The sequence below is a fragment of the Onychomys torridus genome, unplaced genomic scaffold (assembly GCF_903995425.1).
Source record: "Onychomys torridus unplaced genomic scaffold, mOncTor1.1, whole genome shotgun sequence".
Taxonomy (NCBI): domain Eukaryota; kingdom Metazoa; phylum Chordata; class Mammalia; order Rodentia; family Cricetidae; genus Onychomys; species Onychomys torridus.
Genome location: NW_023412695.1, coordinates 443,922 through 463,331, shown reverse-complemented (window position 1 = coordinate 463,331; position 19,410 = coordinate 443,922). Strand labels below are relative to the sequence as shown.

General features: G+C 45.5%; 2 protein-coding genes across 3 annotated transcripts; both read right to left on the bottom strand.

Moving 5' to 3' along the window:
• Positions 1-281: 281 nt before the first annotated feature.
• LOC118575776 (zinc finger protein 773-like) lies at positions 282-7,166 on the bottom strand. The gene is made up of 4 exons (XM_036176180.1): positions 7,095-7,166; positions 2,507-2,633; positions 1,911-2,006; positions 282-1,333 (listed from the first exon to the last, which is right to left on the bottom strand). The coding sequence occupies exons 1-4, from the start codon at positions 7,164-7,166 to the stop codon at positions 282-284; spliced, it is 1,347 nt and encodes a 448-aa protein (XP_036032073.1).
• A 5,273-nt stretch (positions 7,167-12,439) lies between these two features.
• On the bottom strand, positions 12,440-19,195 carry LOC118575785 (gastrula zinc finger protein XlCGF8.2DB-like). Of its 2 annotated transcripts, XM_036176192.1 has the most exons (5): positions 18,383-19,195; positions 16,608-16,646; positions 15,387-15,513; positions 14,435-14,533; positions 12,440-13,932 (listed from the first exon to the last, which is right to left on the bottom strand). In XM_036176192.1, the coding sequence occupies exons 1-5, from the start codon at positions 18,452-18,454 to the stop codon at positions 13,025-13,027; spliced, it is 1,245 nt and encodes a 414-aa protein (XP_036032085.1). In that variant the 5' UTR covers positions 18,455-19,195; the 3' UTR covers positions 12,440-13,024. The 2 variants fall into 2 exon arrangements, with proteins under 2 accessions (XP_036032085.1, XP_036032086.1); XM_036176193.1 differs by lacking the exons at positions 16,608-16,646; positions 18,383-19,195 and having other exon boundaries at positions 14,435-14,703; positions 15,387-15,446.
• Between the last annotated feature and the right edge of the window lie 215 nt (positions 19,196-19,410).

Here is a 19,410-nt window from a genome sequence, read left to right as displayed (position 1 = left end):
CCATCCACTCCCTCTGGCTCATACCTCCCCTTCCACAGATATCCCGTGAGGGGAGGGGTTTGAAGAAGACATCCTATTTAGGACTTAGTGATCCAAAGTCTCTCACTATCTGCACACTGTCCAGTTGCGGGTCTCTTAATTCCCAGCAAGAGGCTGCTCTGAAAAGGAGTCCACCAAATGCTGGTCTGGGAGAAGGTCCTCCATGTTTGAAGCCTTTTAAGTTTTTTCCAGTGAATTTTCAATTAGATGACTAAAGGACATCCTGCATTCATGGCTCCCATTCACCTACTGTGAACCTTGCGATGTTTATAGAGGCCAGAACTATAGCAGTACACTTTGTCACACTCCTTGCACTCATATTGCTTTGTTGCCGTGTGAACTCTCTTATGTCTAAGGAGGCTGAAGCCTGAAGTAAAGGCATTCCCACACTCATTGCACACAAAAGATGTGTTATGAACTCTCTGGTGTTTCACAAGGTGACAATTTTGGATAAAACACTTTCCACATTCACTGCACTGGAAAGGCCTTTCGCCATTGTGCACTCGGCCATGATAAAAAAGGCTGGATTTTTCCTTAAATGACTTTCCACATTTATCGCACTTATAGGGCTTTTCACCAGTATGAAGTCGATAATGACTTACAAGGCTGATTCTGTTCCTATATGACTCCCCACATTTGCTGCACACAAAGGGCTTTTCTCCAGTATGAAGTCGATAATGACATATTAAGCTGGATTTGTTCCTATATAATTTCCCACATTGACTGCACTTATAAGGCATTTTTCCATTGTGAGCATTCAGATGATGAATGAGAGAGCTTTTATAATTAAAAGCTCTTCTGCACTTGGTGCATTGAAAACGCTTTTCTCCAGTGTGAGTCCTCAAGTGTACAACGAGATGGGCATTTTGGCGGAAGGACTTCCCACACTGATTGCACTTAAAAGGCCTTTCTCCAGTGTGTATTTTCTGGTGTCGAATAAGCCGGAACTTGTAACTAAAGGTTTTGCCACACTCACTGCATTTGTAGTTTCTTTTCTTGGTGTGAATGGACTCTGTAGTCTCAGAGCTTCTGTGTGGCTGCCTGGCACAGGGGGTCACCTGAGACTCAAGATTTGAGGAGTCCTGGAAGTCCATCACATCGTTTGTACTTTGTGAAATCTTCTCTGATGGGTCACTTCTGTTGGTCTTCACGGCTGGGATTCTGATCTGTTCTCTTTGTAGGGGTTCATCACCACATGTCAGCTTCTGCTGTTCAGGCAAGGCTGCGTTAATCCCGTGCTCTGCAGAAGTACTCTGCTCAACGGGTGATGTCTCGCCCTCTCTGTTCCAGCACCCTGAACATAGAGAAATACTGATGAATGGATAGAGACTGCAGAGTGATGGACAACATATATTGTTAACAGTGATGTGACATTCTTCACAAAACAACGGGGATAGTGCAGGGTAGTAAGGACCCATTACCATGCTGAAAATGTCAGGATGGTAGTTTTCTAGGGGCCTTAGGGGCAGCAAGCACACAAGTATGGAGCAAACTGCAGGAGGAAAGGTGCAGACCATCCCATACTCATCGGCAAATGGCTTTCTGTAAGCCTCAGCTGCCGGAGATGCAGGACACAGTGCAGAAGTCTGTCTAGGCCAGTAACACATGATAACCAAAGAACCTACATTCAAGGACTGCTCAGGGTATACCGTGCACTAACAGCGCAATCAAAGAAATCCTGTGCTTCACAGTGTTGCAAACTGATCCATGAGGAACAGCTTTGGTTTAGAATAATGGGGAAAACTGAGATGGAATCTGCCATTGTCCTTTGCCTTGGCACTAAAACAGAACCAGTAGAAAGATACTTCATATGAACTCATCCTGAGTGCGTACATAAGCAACATCCACCCTCCAAGTACCTGTCCACATACCTGGAGTCAGGAATGAGTGGAGTCTCAGTGCATGGGTGAAGGAACCTCCTGAAGATTCCAGGTGAGTGATGTCACGGATCTCAGAAGGTACAAGTCCTAAAGTCAAACATAGGACAAGTGAACATTCCATACTAGAAAGAACAGAGATTGATGCAAACCATACAATCCATAGGAAAGGAAATTAGTAAGAATGATCCTTGGAGAAGTGGCTTGCAAGAAAAACACATCAAACAACGATCACAGGTTACTGCAACAAGCACACCCAATGTATGTCACTTGAAGGAAGAAAGCAGTACCTGGGTCATAGGAATGCCATGTATTTACAGTGTCACCAGGCCATGAAAGCTATCAAGTTGGCCTCTATTATGTTCACTATATGGCTCCTGATCCCACATTGCTTCCTATGGACCCTTCTGTACTCAAGAGCAAGAGAAGATGGAAATGTTTCAAGCCCAGGATTGTCACCTGTATCCTGTACTCCAGGATGGTGGGAAAAGATTCACTGAACATGGTGTAGCTCTGGGAAAATACATCCCTCTGCTGAAAAGAAGTCAAGCCCAACAAAGACATGTTCTGACAAGATGGGATGCCCTTACCCAATGAGGTCATCATAACGAAGGTCTCCATCATTACTCTGCGGTACAGGAACCTCTGAGAGTCATCAAGAAGTGTCCATTCTTCCTCTGAGAAGTAGATAGCCACGTCCTTAAATGCCACACAGCCCTGCCACAATGAGGATATCTGAGTTCATATGATGCCTCCTTCTGTGGCACTCTAGCCATCTCTAAGACGGTCATTCATTCACCTTAGCTTTGTACTTCTGAGGGCACCAAGCTCTGAAGCCCGAGAAATCCAATCTCTCAAGGTTCCTTTAGCCACTGTGGTCAACAGTCTAAGCTAACAGGTAGTTTGACAGAAGTCCATCTATTCTTACAGTATAACATCAAAAGGTCCTTGTTCCACATGGGCTCCGATAGATGACCTTACCACATATGACCAGATTTGTGCCATTGTACTATGCCAAGGCACGTGGGCTTGGAGGCCATCTATGCACACTCTCAGCACACACCTCACTATTCACTCTACCTGCAATTCTATTCAGCATTCAAGTCCAGGTGCTTAGTTTGTGATCCATGTATACCTCCTGTCTTTCACTAAATCCAACAAAGACCATGCACATCTGGATTTCTGAGCATTCTCAATCCATCTCAGTTCCAGGCATTCTTGTGTGTGTGTGTGTGTGTGTGTGTGTGTGTGTGTGTGTGTGTGTGTGTGTGTTTTGAGACAGGGTTTCTCTGTGTAGCTTTGCACCTTTCCTGGAGCTCACTTGGTAGTTCAGGCTGGCCTCAAACTCACAGAGATCCACCTGGCTCTGCCTCCTGAGTGCTGGGATTACAGGCATGCGCCAACACCGCCTGGCCAGGCATTCTTTATATCTTTTTGCCTTTTTTTTCTTTTTCAGGTCCAGGCTTTCTATAATGGTAGTCACTGGAGTCTTTTTCTTTTCTTTCATTCATTCTTTCTTTTTGTTTGTTTGTTTTTTGAGACATGGTTTCTCTGTAGCTTTGGAGTCTGTCCTGGACTAGCTCTGTAGCCCAGGCTGGCCTCAAACTCACAGAGATCCACCTGCCTCTGCCTCCCGAGTGCTGGGATTACATGCGTGAGCTACCACCACCCAGCTCTTTTTTTTTTGTGGCTTTTTGAGACAGGATAGCCCTGGCTGTCCTGGAACTCACTCTATAGACCAGGTTGGCCTCAAAGTCAAAGAGATCTGTTTTCCTCTGCCTTCTGAATGTTGAGATTAAAAGCATCCACACCATGCCCAGAGTCATAACTAGAATTTTAATGCCCCTGATTTTAAGAGAGTTCTGCTGAAAGTGGGAAACTGCAGGCTAATCTTATGTCAACCTGACACAGAAATTAGAGATATCTGAAGGAGGAAACCTCAATTGAGAACATGACACTGTAAGATCCAGCTGTAATGCATTTTCTTAATAAGTGATAGGTGGGAGAGAACCCAGCCCATTGTAGGTGGTTGCACCCCCTGGACTGCTGCTGGTCCTGGGTTGTGTAAAAAAGCAGGTTGAGCAAGCCATGGAAAGTAAGCCAGTACTCAGCACTCCTCCATGACCTCTGCAGCAGCTCCTGCCTCCAGGTCCCTCCCCTGTTTGAGTTCCTGTCCTGACGAACAGTGCTGTGGAAATATAAGACATAAATCCTTCCTTCCCCAGCTTGCTTTTTGTCATGGTGTTCCTCGTCAAAGCAACAGAAACTCTTAAGATAGACCCTCTACATATAATCCCTGTTCCAGACTCTGGGACCTTATATTCAATAATCATCTTCCCTGGCAGGTACATGAAGAATAGGAGAGCAGCAAGCAGAGTCCCAAGCCATGTCAATCTCAGAGACCACTAAAGAGGGCACAAAACAGGGTGCATCATGGGGCACTGTTTGTTGCCCGAATCCTAAATGGTCTTATAATAAAAACTCAGAGCCAGATATCAGGGTGAAAGTTGAAAGATCAGAGAAGCAGAGCAAGTCACTTCTTAACTCCCCAATTCCTCAGCCTGCAAGAGCCTGAAAAAACCTGAGTTCCTGTCTCCTCCCACCTTATATTCATTCTTTCCTCTGCCCAGCCATATCACTTCCTGTCTCAACCTTCCTAGTGCTGGGATTGAAGGTGTATGATCCCAAGTGCTGGAGTTAAAGGTGTGTGCCACCACTGCCTGGCTGTTTCTCTTTTAAACTGGATTAATCTTGTGTAGCCCTATGTGGCCTTGAATTCACAGAGATCCAGACAGATCTCTCTCTGCCTCTGCCTCCTGCCTGCTAGAATTAAAGGCCTATGCCACCACTGCCTGACCTCTATGGCTAACTCTGTCCTCTGATCTTCAGGCAAGGTTTTATTTCTTAGGTTACAAGCAATATATCACCACAACTTTCTACTTACCCCTTCCTCATTGGTGGGTGTCACTGAACCAAGAGGAACCCGGGAAATAACAAAGCTGTGAGCAACAAGCAATGGTGTTGCTATCCCCAAGATTCATTTAAGCCCTCATGTCTACAGTAAGGTACACCCAACTGCCACCTGAAGCCCTGTCCTCAATGCAATCTCTTTCTGCATGCTCTTGGGTAAGGAAACAATATCCTCAGTCTTGTCTTCTGGTACGTACATAAGGAGAAGAATGGTAACCATGTTGCCTGGTGAAGAGGTGCACATCTATAATTCCAGCACTAGAAAGGAGTAGGCAGGCTTATCTTTGAGTCTGAGGACAGCCTGCTATCCACAATGATTAGTGAGTTCAAGGACAGCTTGGGCTACATAGTAAGATCAAATATCAAAAAAAAATTGATACCCATGTGTTTATGAACATTATATGACTATTACTATGTCACACTCAGTCTCATGTGTTAAGTACTCAGCAAATGTATTTCGTACACACATGATTACTTTTGGGAAGTGTTTTAGCAGAAAGCCAGATATGGTAGCACAAGCCTTTAATTTAAGCACTTGGGAGGCAGAAGCAGGTGAATCTGTATGAATTTGAGGCCAGCCTGGTTTACAGAATGAGTGGCTTTTTTTTATGTATATTTAATGAAGAATAATACTACACCAGGCAAGGTAGCAAGCCTTTAATCACAGCACTCCAGAAGCTGAAACAGGTGGAATTCTGTGAACTAGAAGCTCGCTGTAATTGGTCCACATAATGAGCTCTAGATCAGCCAGGGCTACAGAGTATGACCTTGTCTGAAATGAAACAAAATAAATGCAACACTCAGCACATAATCAAACATTGAATATGCTTTTAAGCAATGTTAGGTGCTTACAATAATGTTATATCCATGATAACATATACATATGAGTGTATCTGTAGACATATATATATCCATCAATAGAGTCTCATTATGCTTTTGTATGGCTGTCCTTGAACTCACAGAGATCAGCCTGTCTCTGGGGTCTGAGTGATTAGATTAAAGTTTTGTGCTCCCCAATCCAGTCATGCTGTTTTAATTGCTACTGTTTGATTATGGATCTTGACCAGATCCTGTTGAAATGGATACCTTTTGATCTGCTAAGTTCCACAGTCTAGAATCCTCCACTCTATGATACACTTCTGTTTGTTGCTTTTTTGTCACTCTCCATAGCCCTGGCTGGCCTGGAACTCACAGAGAGCCTCCTGCCTCTGCCTCCTGAGGTCTAGGCTTATGTGCATCACCATACCTGGCTGATACAAGACACTTAATATTTTCCTTCCCAGACATCAGCCCAGGCTCTGTGTTGGCTCTGGCATCCATGGACCGCCCTTATTCATCCCCACCTCACACACTTCCCTCAGAACTCCAGAAGCGAATGAGCTAAGCTTCCCATATGGCATTATCATTCTGAGACTCTCAATATCCTCAAGGATGAAGTGATCTCAATATGTGAAATTGCTGCAGCACAAACTCCCAATTAGAAACAAACAACTCACCCTTTTATCTCAATTTCGCAGCTGCATTTGCCCCAGCAGGGTGCCCTGATAGCTCAGATTTTGTTGTTGTTGTTGTTGTTGTTTTGCTTTTTGTTTTAGTTTTCTTTTCAACATGGGGTTTCTGTATAACAGTCCTGGAACTCACTTTGTAGACCAGGCTGGCCTCGAATTCAGACCCGGCTGCCTCTGACTCCCAGGTGCTGGCATTAATGGCTTACGCCACCACTGCCCAGATAAATAGCTCACATTTTAAAATCCGTCTAGAGATCCGATCTGTCCTCTCCACCTTTATCTATAGTCCACACCCTACTTTTGCGCACAGGATTACAGACAGCGCAGGTCTCTGCTTTGTCTCCACCCACAACATTCCGATTCCTGCAGGAGGGTTGAAGCTTTGAGAAATAGATCCAAATGTCTCCGGGTTGCAAATCTGTAGACACCAGCACCTTCACAAATCTAACTCAGCTGCCAGGTGGCCCTGAGCCCAAGCCTGCCTGCAAGCCTTGGGAGGTACACTCCATCTCCATGTTTATTAGGGTCAGATGGACTCCCTAGTACACAGGTCTGAAAGGAGAGTCTAGTAGTCCACCTTAGAGCCAGCACACCACACAATCTAGGATTCCTTGCCCTGCCCTGCCCCGCAGGCTCAAGACTCCAGGGCTCTCTCCCCAGCTCTTGGATTCTGGTAGGTCCAGGACCACGTGACACTTACCTGGGGCTGTGGTCCTTGCTCAGCGGCCGCCATCAGACTCTGCTGGCAACCAGGGGACAGGGACTCAGGCATCTTTGAACCAGGCACGCAGCAGATCAACACAAGAGTGCCACAGACTTCAGACACACCATGGTACCAGCCGGTAAGGCTCTTCTCCTTTGGCAACTTCCTGCCCTGGACTACTCAATGTGATACCGGTTTTCTGAGCAACTGGTAACCCAACTAGGAACTTTGAAAAGAATCTTTTGCCGGCAACGCTAAAAGGCCCGCCCAACACGTTTCGCAACTGTGGAAATGTCCATTTGATTGGCTGAGCTAAAAAAAAAAAAGTTTCGCTGGGCGGTGCTCGCGCACGCCTGTAATCTCAGCACTCAGGAGGCAGAAGCAGGTGGATCTCTGTGAGTTCGAGGCCAGCCTGGTCTACAGAGCTAGTCCAGGACAGACTCCAAAGCTACAGAGAAACCCTGTCTCAAAAAACAAAAACAAAAACAAAACAACAACAACAACAAAAAGTTTCACCACATACCAGCCCTGGATATACCACACTCCATGGCAGGCCTCCAAGGTGTCTCGGTAACTAAAAATAGTTTCGGATCAGACTTCCTTGTGTTGCCTGCAGGTGATCCCTTTCAAAGTTCCTGGATGGGTTGGTCGGATCTGTACAAACTGGTTTACCCTGTATTGGCCAGGACAGGGAGGCAGGAGAGGAGGAAGTCTGAGCCACTCCAAGTGACGTGCTCAAGCCTTCTGTAGTGACTGCCAAGTTCTTCTGCCTTGCTCTCCAAAAGAATCCCAATGCAGGAGCATGTCAGGATGCCTGTATCCAGTGAATTCTGACTGATCCCTGACCTGATTTCTTGATTGTCCCAAGGTGTAGGTCATAAACTGGAACACAGTGCCATGATCCCATATAGGGATTCATCCTGGTAGCCTGGAAGGGAGAGGTACATCTTTGCCACTCTTTAGGACTGGGGATTTCTCCTCTGCATTGAGGCCCGTTAAGGCACGTGGGGGCTACAACCTAAACTCTAGGTCTAGATGGAGAATTGATTTTGTTTTGTTTTGTTTTTTTCGAGACAAGGTTGTCCTGGAACTCACAGAGATCCTCCTGCCTCTGCCTTCCCAGCTAATTATTTATTTATTTTTGGTTTTTTGAGAAAGGGTTTCTCTGTGTAGTTTTGGTCCCTCCCCTAGAGCTTGCTCTGTAGCCCAGGCTGGCCTTGAATTCACAGAGATCCACCTGCCTCTGCCTCCTGAGTGCTGATATTAAAGGCATTGGCCACCACAGCCTTGCTTTTAAAAGTTAATTCATATGCTAGAGAGAAACTGCTCAGAGGTTAAAGGCGCTTGCTGTGTAAAATCCAAACAGGAGCCACACTGTTGTCAAGGAGCCACATTGTTATACATTGTTATTAAGTCTCCATATCATGCAAGAAAAAGTTTCTGTTTCCTAAGCCTAATATATGTTGCAAACCATGTTTCTCAATCTACTCTGAACTGTGACCCCATGACTGTATGGCCACCCCCTTTGCCTCGTTAAACTCCAGAACTTGTGATTGCCCTTTGCCTTAGGGAAATGTGTCTTCGCAAACACCTTGATGACCTCTTCCACATGATGGATTCTTGCTCTTAGCTACCCTCCAGGTAGCCTTGAGCCCTGGGTCCCCTACTCTTCTGTGCAGCCAATTATCTCAGCAGGTGTTTTCTATCAATCCTAACCCTTCCCCGTGAAAGCGACCTCAAAAGGCAGTGAGAGGCTGCTCAATGAATCCAGACTCCGAGAGAGGCGGTCAGCTGGCTAGTCTGATTAAATTGGATTTGGTATAAAATAAATAAGTCCCTTTCAGAGCTGATCGAGCTGGGCTTGTCGATCACCTGCCCTACAGGAGGTCGTACCCTCTTTCACAGGGAATTCTCCAACCTCAAGCTACCTGAGTCCCCTGGAGAGATGCTAAGGTGAGGTGACATTGAGTTTAGGGACCTGTCCTCTATAGACTCCCTCCATGCAGACACTTGATAGCCTTCCTTCCTACTTTGAAAAGTACCTCGTCTTCCCACTACTTGCCAAAGGCTGGTTGTGCTTTTTCTGACATTATCTTTTCTCCTTTTTCCCCCCCGCATTGGTTCTCCAAAGCACATCTCTTCCAGCATGAAACTACTGTGTACATGTCCTTGCTTCACAGTCTCCATTACTGGAACATGTCACCCAACAAACATGGCTTCCCTTAAGTTTTCTCCTGGCAGCTGCTGAGAATTATAGTTTGTCTTGTCTGCTCAAGTTTTTTGTTTGTTTTGTTTTCTTCTTACAAACACTGGGAAGTTAGCTTTGAGCTTTCTTTCTAGTCCATTTTATATTAAAAAGAAATTTCTTTGCAATTTTCTCTTTACATTTTTTTTTCATTTTGATGTATGTTGCTATCTCTCCAGTAGCAGCCCCATCCCCAGTTATTTATTTGAGACTGGGTCTCACTTTGTAGCCCTGGCTGTCCTGGCACTTGCTGTAGAACAGACTTGAAATCAGAGCTCTGCCTGCTTGTCTCCCAAATGCTATCTATCTATCTATCTATCTATCTATCTATCTATCTATCTATCATCTATCTTTCTAATCTATCTGTCCTAAGAGGGGACTGGAGGTTACAAAAACTGGCTGCTCTTCCAGAGGACCTGGATTCAATTCCCAGCACTCACATAGCAGTTTATAATTGCCTGTAACTCTGCCTCCAGGCGATCTCACACCCTCACACAGACATATATGCAGGCAGAACACTGATACACACATAAAACAAAAAAATAAAAATAAAACAAGCAAATCATTAAGAAAAAAATCTAAGAACCCAGAGGTGTGTACCACCATGCCTGGCTTCCATTATTTGTTTGTTTATTTAGTATGTTTAAGAGCCCAGAAGAGGAAATTGCAATTACTCAAGTAATGGTTTAAATTGAGGATTGAACCACCACTAAAGGGTGGTCAATGGAATCAGGGCCAACACAAAGCCTGGCCTTGGACTGAAAGAAAATGTTGACACTTTTACTCTCTTTTTAAAAAATATTTATTTTTATTCCATGTACATTAGTGTTTTGCCATGGATGTTAAGTCCCCAGGAACTGAAGTTACAGACAGTTGTGAACTGCCATGTGGTTGCTGGGAATTGAACCAGGGTTCTCTGGAAGAGCAGCCAGTGCTCCTAACTGAGCCATCTCTCTAAGCCCTGATACTTTTGTTTCTATAGGGCTATGAAGGAACAGAAGGGTGAGAAGGGCCTGGGAGGTGGCACTTCCTCCACAGGGGTGGAGATGAATGGTCAGTTGTTCTGAATGGTAGATAAAGCATTCAAGTTTCTAAAGTGTAAGGTTCTGGGCTGTGGTTGAGACATGGCTGTTGGTGGTATGGATTTGGCTCAGCAAGCCTTCATGGCCATTCCTTGAGGAGAAAAGGAAAGTCATGCAGTGAGAACCACCTATTTGTGCCTCACCTCCCCAGCCTTACACAGAGAAATGATCCCCTGTCCCTATGGAGAGACCCTCAGCAGAGTTCCATCCTTGGGAGTGTACCCCTCAGAGCTCACTTCTCAGGGTCAGCCTGTGTTTATTCACTCTCAATTTTCTGGCAAGTACTTGTTAACACAGTACTGGGTCAATATCCATACATAAATGGGCAACTAAAACACAATTGATAAAAGATTATTGAGATCTTAGCATTGGCTTGAAAACATTTGGCATTTGATTCAAGTCTTTTATATTTATGTGTTTGTTTGTTTATTTGTTTTGAGACAGGGTCTCTCTACACAGTCCTGACTGTCCTGGAACTTAGTATGTACACCAGGCCTCAAACTCAAAGAGATCTGCCTATTTCTGCCTTTACAATGCTGGGATTAAAGGTATATACCGCAGCACAATGTCCTCACTCTGTCAAGATTTAGGCATTTCTGCTGCCTTGACAGATCAAGGTAAGGCAGGGTTGAGAACTGAAAACAGCTAAGTGTGTATGAGGACAAAAGTTAGGCTTTAAGTTTAAATTACTGTGCTTAAGAAATCTATAAAACAAAAATGCCTCTAACCTATAAGTCTCACTTGCCCAAAGGCCAATAACTTCCTGGAGTGCTGTGGGCTGTTGTTTATGTAAGACAACAGCCACATGTTTTCACTCCTGGAAGCTAGGTTGGTTGCCCCAACTGCACAGGATGTACTGATCACACCTGGGTGGAAAGTACGTCTCAGCAGGAAGTAGATCAGGGTGGGGCAGTGGTGGTGGTGGTAGCACACGCCTTTAATCCCAGCACTTGGGAGGCAGAACCAGGCGGATCTCTGTGAGTTCGAGGCCAGCCTGGGCTACCAAGTGAGTTCCAGGACAGGCACCAAAGCTACACAGAGGAACCCTGTCTCGAAAAACAAAACAAAACAAATCAAAACAAACAACAAACAAACAAAAAGTGGCTAAGGGAGATATCTGATTCCAGAGAAAGCCTTTTCAGAGGCTGTTCTCCAAATTCCTGGAATGTGTATGTCCAGAGAGTGATCAGTCCACACTGTTAGCCCTTCTTAGGGAAAAGTCAATTGGGAAAACTATGAAGGCACACATGATTTCCATAACAGAAGACAGCTGATATATAACAAGCCAAGTAACACCAAAAACTCCTTGGAATTTGGCTTCCTCTGGAGGAATTCCCTGATCCCTCCAGGTAATGACTTTGCTATAACCAGCTGAGGTCTTATGATATATTCCTGCAGCCACTTCCAGGGGATCCCATGACTTTCTTCCTCAGGTACCACATATGCATTCAGTACACACACATACACACAAGCAAACACATAAATAAAAACATTTGGACTTCATATCCACATGAGACATCTCATGAGATCATGAGACACATTATGGAGCTGCTCTCTATCAAAACTAGTGAAAATCAGGGAAACTCAGTGGTTATAAGCACATGTTGCTCTTTCAGTCTATTTCTGGGGAGAGGATATGCTCTCTTCTGACCTTTGTCAGCACCAGACACACATGTTGTATACATACATAAACATATGTATTTGGTGGACATACATATATGAACCGAACACTCATACAAAAAAAAAAAAAAAAAAAAAAAAAGACGCCGGGCGGTGGTGGCGCACGCCTGTAATCCCAGCACTCAGGAGGCAGAGGCAGGCAGATCTCTGTGAGTTCGAGGCCAGCCTGGTCTACAGAGCTAGTCCAGGACAGGCTCCAAAGCTACAGAGAAACCCTGTCTCAAAAAGCCAAAAAAAAAAAAAAAAAAAAAAAAAAGACTCTAACAACCAAAAAAAGTCTGCTGAAACTCAGGAGCACAGAGGAAAACCTCTGCAATCAGTCAGGAAAGACGACAGAGGGGTAAAACCAAACATTTATTCAGGGCACTGCAACACTCAGTAAAAGGAGAAGTCATGTCTCATTAAAATCCAAGGCCACTCTGTTCCTCCCCCAACCAGATTCAGTCCCATGGAAACTCCACTCCACACTTGGTCAGTCAAGCACAGTGTTCCTTCCCTCTCAGTGCCCTGGTGTCGACTTCTTGGGAAGAGATCTAGCAGAGGAGGAAGTTTCCATGGATGTATCTTATACAAAGGCCACTCTCAGAACTTCTCTTTAGAGGTCAGGTTCAGTCCTAAAGCTGAAGGTCGGCCAGTGGCTGAAGCTGTTCCCTACCATCTCTGCACTCAGAAACTTATGTGGGATGTGATGTTTTCAGAAAACACCTTTGTTCAGAGGCTTCAAACCTGGATCCCCGTATCCATGGCTTCATGACACATCCTAGTCCAGCGACCTCTCCACTTTTATGGGTGGGAGGTGTGTATGTGAATGATGCTGACATCTGCTCTGAAGCACTCAATACTTCTTTTGTTCCACTGAGATGTCAGGTGTTCATTTAGATGATCAAGGACTTCTTACCTTCACTGCCTTCCTTAGACATTTATCGAGTGTGAATCTTTCGGTGTTTATACAGGCTGGAGCTACTGCAATACACTTTGTCACACTCCCTGCACGCATACTGCTTTGCTACAATGTGAACTTTCATGTGTCTGACAAAGTTATAACTTGAATTAAAGACTCTTCCACACTCATTGCACTTAAAAGGCTTGCCATGGACTGTTAGGTGTTCAATGAGGTCAGAGTTTTGGGTGAAATACTCCCCACATTCACTGCAACTGAAAGGCTTCTCTGCAGTGTGACTGTAGAAATGATTCAAAAGGCCTTCCCTGCTTCTGTATGATTTCCCACATTCGCTGCACTCAAAAGGCATTTCTCCAGTGTGAAATCGATAATGAACTTTAAGGCCTTCCCTGCTCCTGTAGGATTTCCCACATTCACTGCACTTAAATGGCATTTCTCCTGTGTGAAGTCCCTGATGGGAAATAAGGGAGATATTATGCTTGAAGGCTTTGCCACATTCTCCGCACCTATAAGGTTTTTCTCCAGTGTGCATTCTGAAATGCTTAATGAGAAAGGCTTTTTGGCTGAAGGATTTCCCACATTCGCTGCACTGAAAAGGCTTTTCTCCCGTGTGTATCTTCCAGTGCCGATTAAGGTGGGATATACTAGTAAAGACTTTGCCACAGTACGTGCATTTGCAGTTTTTCTTCTCAGTGTGAATGGCCTCACCACTCTCAGTGCTCTTGGGTGCCTCCCCACCACTGGAAGTCACCTGATGCCCAAGAAGGCCTGGAGAAGTCTGGATGATCATAGCATTGTCTGCACTTAGCAAGGGTGTCTCAGTAGAAGTCAGCATTTGCTGTTGGAGCATGGCTGAACTAAGATCTCCTTCTGTGGAAAGACTCTGCTCAAAGGGGGACGTTTCACTCTCCACTTTGATCCAACAACCTGAACAGAGACAAATACTGATGAATGGCATGGAGACTGTCAAAGTCAAAGGACAGACAGCACATATTACTAACAGTGTTCTGAGATTTCTTACAGAACAAGGGGACCAGTTCAGGGTGGTAAGGACCCATTGTCATGCTGAATGTGTCAATATCATAGGACCTAGGGACCTTAGGGACAGTAAGAACACAAGCATGGAGTGAATCACAGGGAGAAGCACTGTGAACCCTAACACTGTCCTCAGCAATAGCTTTCTACAAGCCTCAGGTGTTGGAGATGCAGGACACAGTGCAGAAGGCTGTCTAGGCCCCTAAGACATGGTAACTGAGGAACCTGCACTCAAGGACAGACCTAGGAATAATGCACACTAACACCATCAAGGAAAGCCTGAGTTTCACAGTGTGGCAAAGCAATGGGCAAATCATCTGAAACTGATACATGGGGACAGTGCTGGTTCAGAAACAATAGGTGCATTCATCAGCAATCTCCACACTCTGAGTACCTGTCCATAAACATGGAGTCATGAATCTCAGCGCAGGCACAGAGAGATCTCCGCAAGACTCCATCTGAGTTGTATCATTGATCCCAGAAAGTTCAAGTCCTAAAGGAAAATGATAAAAGAAGTGAGCATTCCATACAAGGACAGACTGATCAATCCATAATAATGCAAAGGAAAGAAGCCTAATGAGAACAATCCTCGTAAGAAAAACATCAAATAATGAGCCCACCAGTGCCATAATTCCTGCCACCTGCAGACACAAGGCATGTCACCTAGAAGAAGAGAGAAGTATCTGGGTTACAGAGATGCTATGTATTTGCCGTGTCATCAGCTCAGGGAAGACTGAGCGCTGTTGAGACTCCCAACCTCCTAGTGTTGCCAACTACTAACTCCCGCACATGGAAGGCAGAGGCAGGAGGATCTCTGAGTTCCAGCCAGCTTGGTCAATACAGTGAGCTCCAGTAGCCCTTGCGTAACCCCACCATACAAATTTTGTCACCTCAAAATGATTTCTGTTTGCCATTACTGTTCATAAGGGAGAAAAGGTATTGTGTAACAAGCCTGTGTCTATAACCTGTATTTTCTTTCTTTCTTTCTTTCTTTCTTTCTTTCTTTCTTTCTTTCTTTCTTTCTTCCTTCCTTCCTTCCTTCCTTCCTTCCTTCCTTCCTTCCTTCTTTCTTTCTTTCTTTCTTTCTTTCTTTCTTTCTTTCTTTCTTTCTTTCTTTCTTCCCAGGGTCTTGCGCTTGCTAGGCAAGCGCTCTACCACTGAGCTAAATCCCCAACCCTATAACCTGTATTTTCAACTACAGGACAGTGGGGGGGGGGGGGGCGGAAACTAAGTGTTCACAGGCCAGCTGTGAGAAAGATATGTCTCTCTGTAGATAAAAAAAAAAACAAAAACAAAATACCAAGCCAATACAGACACGTTCTAACAGGATGGGGGGAAGGGCTTACTCAGCGAGGACACAAGTGCGAAGATCTCGGTCATCACAGTCTGGTACAGGAGCCTTTGGGAGTCACTTAGCAGTTTCCATTCCTCCCAGGAGAAGTACACAGCCACATCCTCAAAGGACACACAACCCTGCCACAAAGGGCAACGTGGAGTTAGTGTGAAGTCTCCTTGTCTGGGACTGTTTCCATCCTCAAGACAGCCATTCTCACTTAGCTTCCTACCTCAGAGGCTACCAGGCTCTGAAGCTAGGACATCCAGTCTGCCCTCAAGGCCCACCGAGTACTCTGGTCAGCACTCAGCAAGAACGGGCAGGTGGACAGGGGGTGTCTCAGTCACTTTCCTACTACTGTGAAGAGACACCATGACCAAGGCAATTGACAGAACAAAGAGTTCACTGGGGGCTCACAATTCAGAGAGTGAGTCCATGACCCCCATGGCAGCAGGCATCACGGCACTGGAGCAGCAGCTGAGAGCTTACATCCTGAACCTCAGGTACCAGAGAGAGTTAGCTGGGAATGGCATGGGCTTTTGAAACCTACAAGCCCACCCCCAGTGACACACCTCCTCCAGCAAGGCCACACCTCCTAATCCTCCCCAGACTCTTCCACCCATGGGGAACAAGTATTCAAGTCTATGAGCCTATGTGGGGCATGGGCATTGAAACCACCACAGCTGGAGTCAATCCAAGCTTAAAAGATGCCATGGAAAGGCCCTCTTCTCTATCAGACAATTCACATGGGCTCCTCTCAATCATCTGCCTCACAGACCATATTTGGGTCACTCGTATCCACTATGTCCCACGCAGGAAGACCAAGAAGCCATCTATACATACTCTCACAGCACACACATCTGTCTTCACACTGAACTTTCATTTCCAACTCAGTATGCAAGCACAGCCCTCAGCTACTACCTTCCACTAAACCCAGCGGATCTCATGCACACCTGAGGATTTCTCTGCTTTCCCAACCCATCTCACTTCCAGGCATCCCCTAATGCTCATCACTGGAACTTTCAGACCTTGGAAACTTAAGACAATGGTTGTCATAAATGGAAACCTGGCCATGTATTCCCTGCTGTGGACATGGGGACCTTACATTCTGAGCACCTGCCAGGACATCCAACGGAAGGAGAGAATGCTAAGCAAAGAGTCCCAGCACATCACAATCACAGAGGTCTCTTATGTGAAGACTGAGGAGTGTGTTTCCTGGGCACCCTCCACTTACCTCTTCCTGGTTGGCAGGTTTCACTGAGTAATGGGAAACCTGTAGAAAAACAAGGCACAAACGAGGTGTTGTGAATAATAAACTAGGTGTTGTGAGTAACAAACAAGGTGTTGGTATCCCAAAGGTCCATCCAAGTTCCCTCACATACCTGTAGTCAGGTACACCCAACTGCCCCCATGTGCTTCATCCCTAATGGTATCTCTTATTGGGTGACCTTGGTCAAGGAATCAATCTCCTCAGTTTGTTCTCTGAGGATGAGAATGGCAGCTTGTTCTATTTATGGTTCTATTGCTGTGACAAGACACCATGACCTAGGCAACTCTTATAAATGTATTTAAGTGGCGCTTGCTTATAGTTCCATAGGGTTAGTCCATTATTATCAGGGTTGGAACCAGAGAGGCATGGGGCTAGGGCAGTAGCTGAGAGCTTTACATACTGATATAGAGGCAGCAGGCAGAGAGAGAGAGACAGAGACAGAGACAGAGAGAAGGAGAGACAGAGAGGCAGAGAGGACATCGGCAAATTTTCCCAGCTACACACTTCTTCCAACCAGGCCACACCTCCTAATCTTTCTCAAACAGTGCCACTCCCTGGTGACTAAGCATTCAAATACATGAGCCTATGGGAGGCATTCCCATCCAAACCACCACACAGTCCTAGCTGAAAAGGAAAATCATTGCATCAAATGCAGTCCTACGTGACAAGTACTCAGTACAGGCTTTTCCTGGGCATATGACTAATACTTGTGTCAAGAGTTTCACAAACACTTAAACAATTATTTCAGAATGTATGGTTTTATCTACATACATTTAAGTAAGAATTTAGGGGCTAGGTGGTGGTGGGTGGCCCATGCCTTTAATCCTACAGAGAAAGCCTTTTGTGTGTAGGGGGACAGTATCAGCCAGGCATAGTGATGCACCCCTTTAATTGCAACACATGGAATGAAAGGGAAGCAGATCTCTGTGTCTGAGGCCAGCTTAGTTACGTAGGCCAGTCAGAGTTACACGGTAAGTTCAAGAGGGGAAGACAGTGATAGTTAACACAGACTTTATTCAAATGATGAATGTTTTCATGTAAAAAAAAAAAAAAAAAAAAAAAAAAGGAAAGGAAAAGAAAGTACTTCTTTTAAATCTATCAGAGAGGCTGGAGGTGGGAGGCCACACGTTTAATCCAATCACTCTGGGGGATCTTTGTGATTTTGAGGCCATCCTGGTCTACACAGCTAGTTCCAGGACCACCAGTACTACTGTCTCCACAGGGAAGGGGGGTTCTATCAGATGTCTGAAGACTACTTTCCATTTCTGTGGTCTACAACCCCAACTCCTGCATTAGTCCACAGGATATCACCCAAAGATTCAAGTTCTCTGTCTCCATCCCTCCATCCACATCGCCTCATCCATGCCCAATATTCCCCGGGAAGGTTTGGAAAACTCTGACTAGATCAAGTGTCTCCTCTGTTCAGATCTTCCGTGGCCACCAGCATCTCCATAAATAAAAGCTGCTAGGCGCAGTGCGCCCTTTCCCCCCATCTAATGCCAGCAGGGGTCACTCCAGGGCTTCTGTCTTTGAGCTCATGAGGGCCTGCAAGCCTTTCGATGAATGGTCTACCAGACGTTGTGAGTCAGAGGGGATCTCTCTCTAGCACTTAGATGTCAAAACCATAATCTCGTCCACCAGCGTGCTACAGTCGGGGACACCGGGCCTGCCCGGTCGGTTCCTGACCTAGATCTCAAAGCTCTAGAATTCAGGTAGGCGGGCGATCTCGAGGCACTCACCTGAGGCAGGGCTCCACCCGCAGCCTCCACGATCACCATCGGGCTCCACAGGATGGTGGGGCCCTGGGACATGGCTTAGCCCTACTCCAATCCTGGATCAGGTCACACGTGTCGTTACAAACCTCAGACCCGCCTCTGTGACAAAGGACAAATCTTCTAACGCTCCGGTTTTCCTGTCATGGCCAACTCAGATGAAACCAGTTTTCTGTGAACCATACTGACGGGTCCAGGAAGTTACAAAGACTCTCTTTCACGTAAAGCCCAAAGTCCCGCCCAACGGTCATTGTCGTCACTGAACTACCGATTTTCATTGGTTGAGCTTCTTGCAATGATTTCTGGGCAATGTAGTTCAAATAGCATCAAATGTCAGCTGTGGACACAAGTGCCCAGATGGAGACTCAGTTTCCATGGACTTCATGGGACAGATGTAGAGAATATTGTACTTATAGACGCCCCAATATTTTCTACCTGAGGTAAGCTGGGTGTGAGTTAGAAATAGTAGGTGGTGAGCTACAACGTCAAGCTCGCTGGAACTCTTCTAAATTTCAGAACCGCAGGCAGAGGCAGGCAGAGGTTTGTGTTTTTAGAAACCAACCTGCCACAGTGTGTTCCAGGCCAGGCAGAGCTACATACTGAGACCTTGTTGTTTTGTTTGATGTTCAGAAATGCATGAGATAGGGCAATGTTGACTTTTGCATTTCAGACCTTTGCCTTGTGTGAAATGGTACTAAATATTTAGGTCCATTCCACTATATACAGGAATGGTGACCATAGAAGACAAAAATGACGTATTTGGAATCAAGGATTCCTTCACCATGGGATTTTAGATTACTTTTTTTGTTTCTTTGTTCCTTCCTTCCTTCCTTCCTTCCTTCCTTCCTTCCTTCCTTCCTTTCTTTAAGACAGGGTTTCTCTGTGTAACAACTCTGGCTCTTTGCTTTGTAGACCAGGCTGGCCTTGAACTCACGGAAATCTGCCAGTCTCTGGCTCTGGAGTCCTGGGATTAAAGGCATGTGCCACCACGCTCG

What these genes read in the sequence shown, in the direction of transcription:
- LOC118575776 (XM_036176180.1), bottom strand. Translation starts at nt 7,166, where the DNA reads ATGCCTGAGTCCCTGTCCCCTGGTTGCCAGCAGAGTCTGATGGCGGCC. An exon ending in CGTTATGATGACCTCATTGG is followed by an intron (nt 2,007 to 2,506) that starts GTAAGGGCATCC and finishes GTTTGACTTTAG; the next exon opens with GACTTGTACCTTCTGAGATC. An exon ending in CCACTCATTCCTGACTCCAG is followed by an intron (nt 1,334 to 1,910) that starts GTATGTGGACAG and finishes CTCTATGTTCAG; the next exon opens with GGTGCTGGAACAGAGAGGGC.
- LOC118575785 (XM_036176192.1), bottom strand. Translation starts at nt 18,454, where the DNA reads ATGTCCCAGGGCCCCACCATCCTGTGGAGCCCGATGGTGATCGTGGAG. An exon ending in AACCTGCCAACCAGGAAGAG is followed by an intron (nt 15,514 to 16,607) that starts GTAAGTGGAGGG and finishes CCTTTGTGGCAG; the next exon opens with GGTTGTGTGTCCTTTGAGGA. An exon ending in CGCACTTGTGTCCTCGCTGA is followed by an intron (nt 14,534 to 15,386) that starts GTAAGCCCTTCC and finishes ATTTTCCTTTAG; the next exon opens with GACTTGAACTTTCTGGGATC.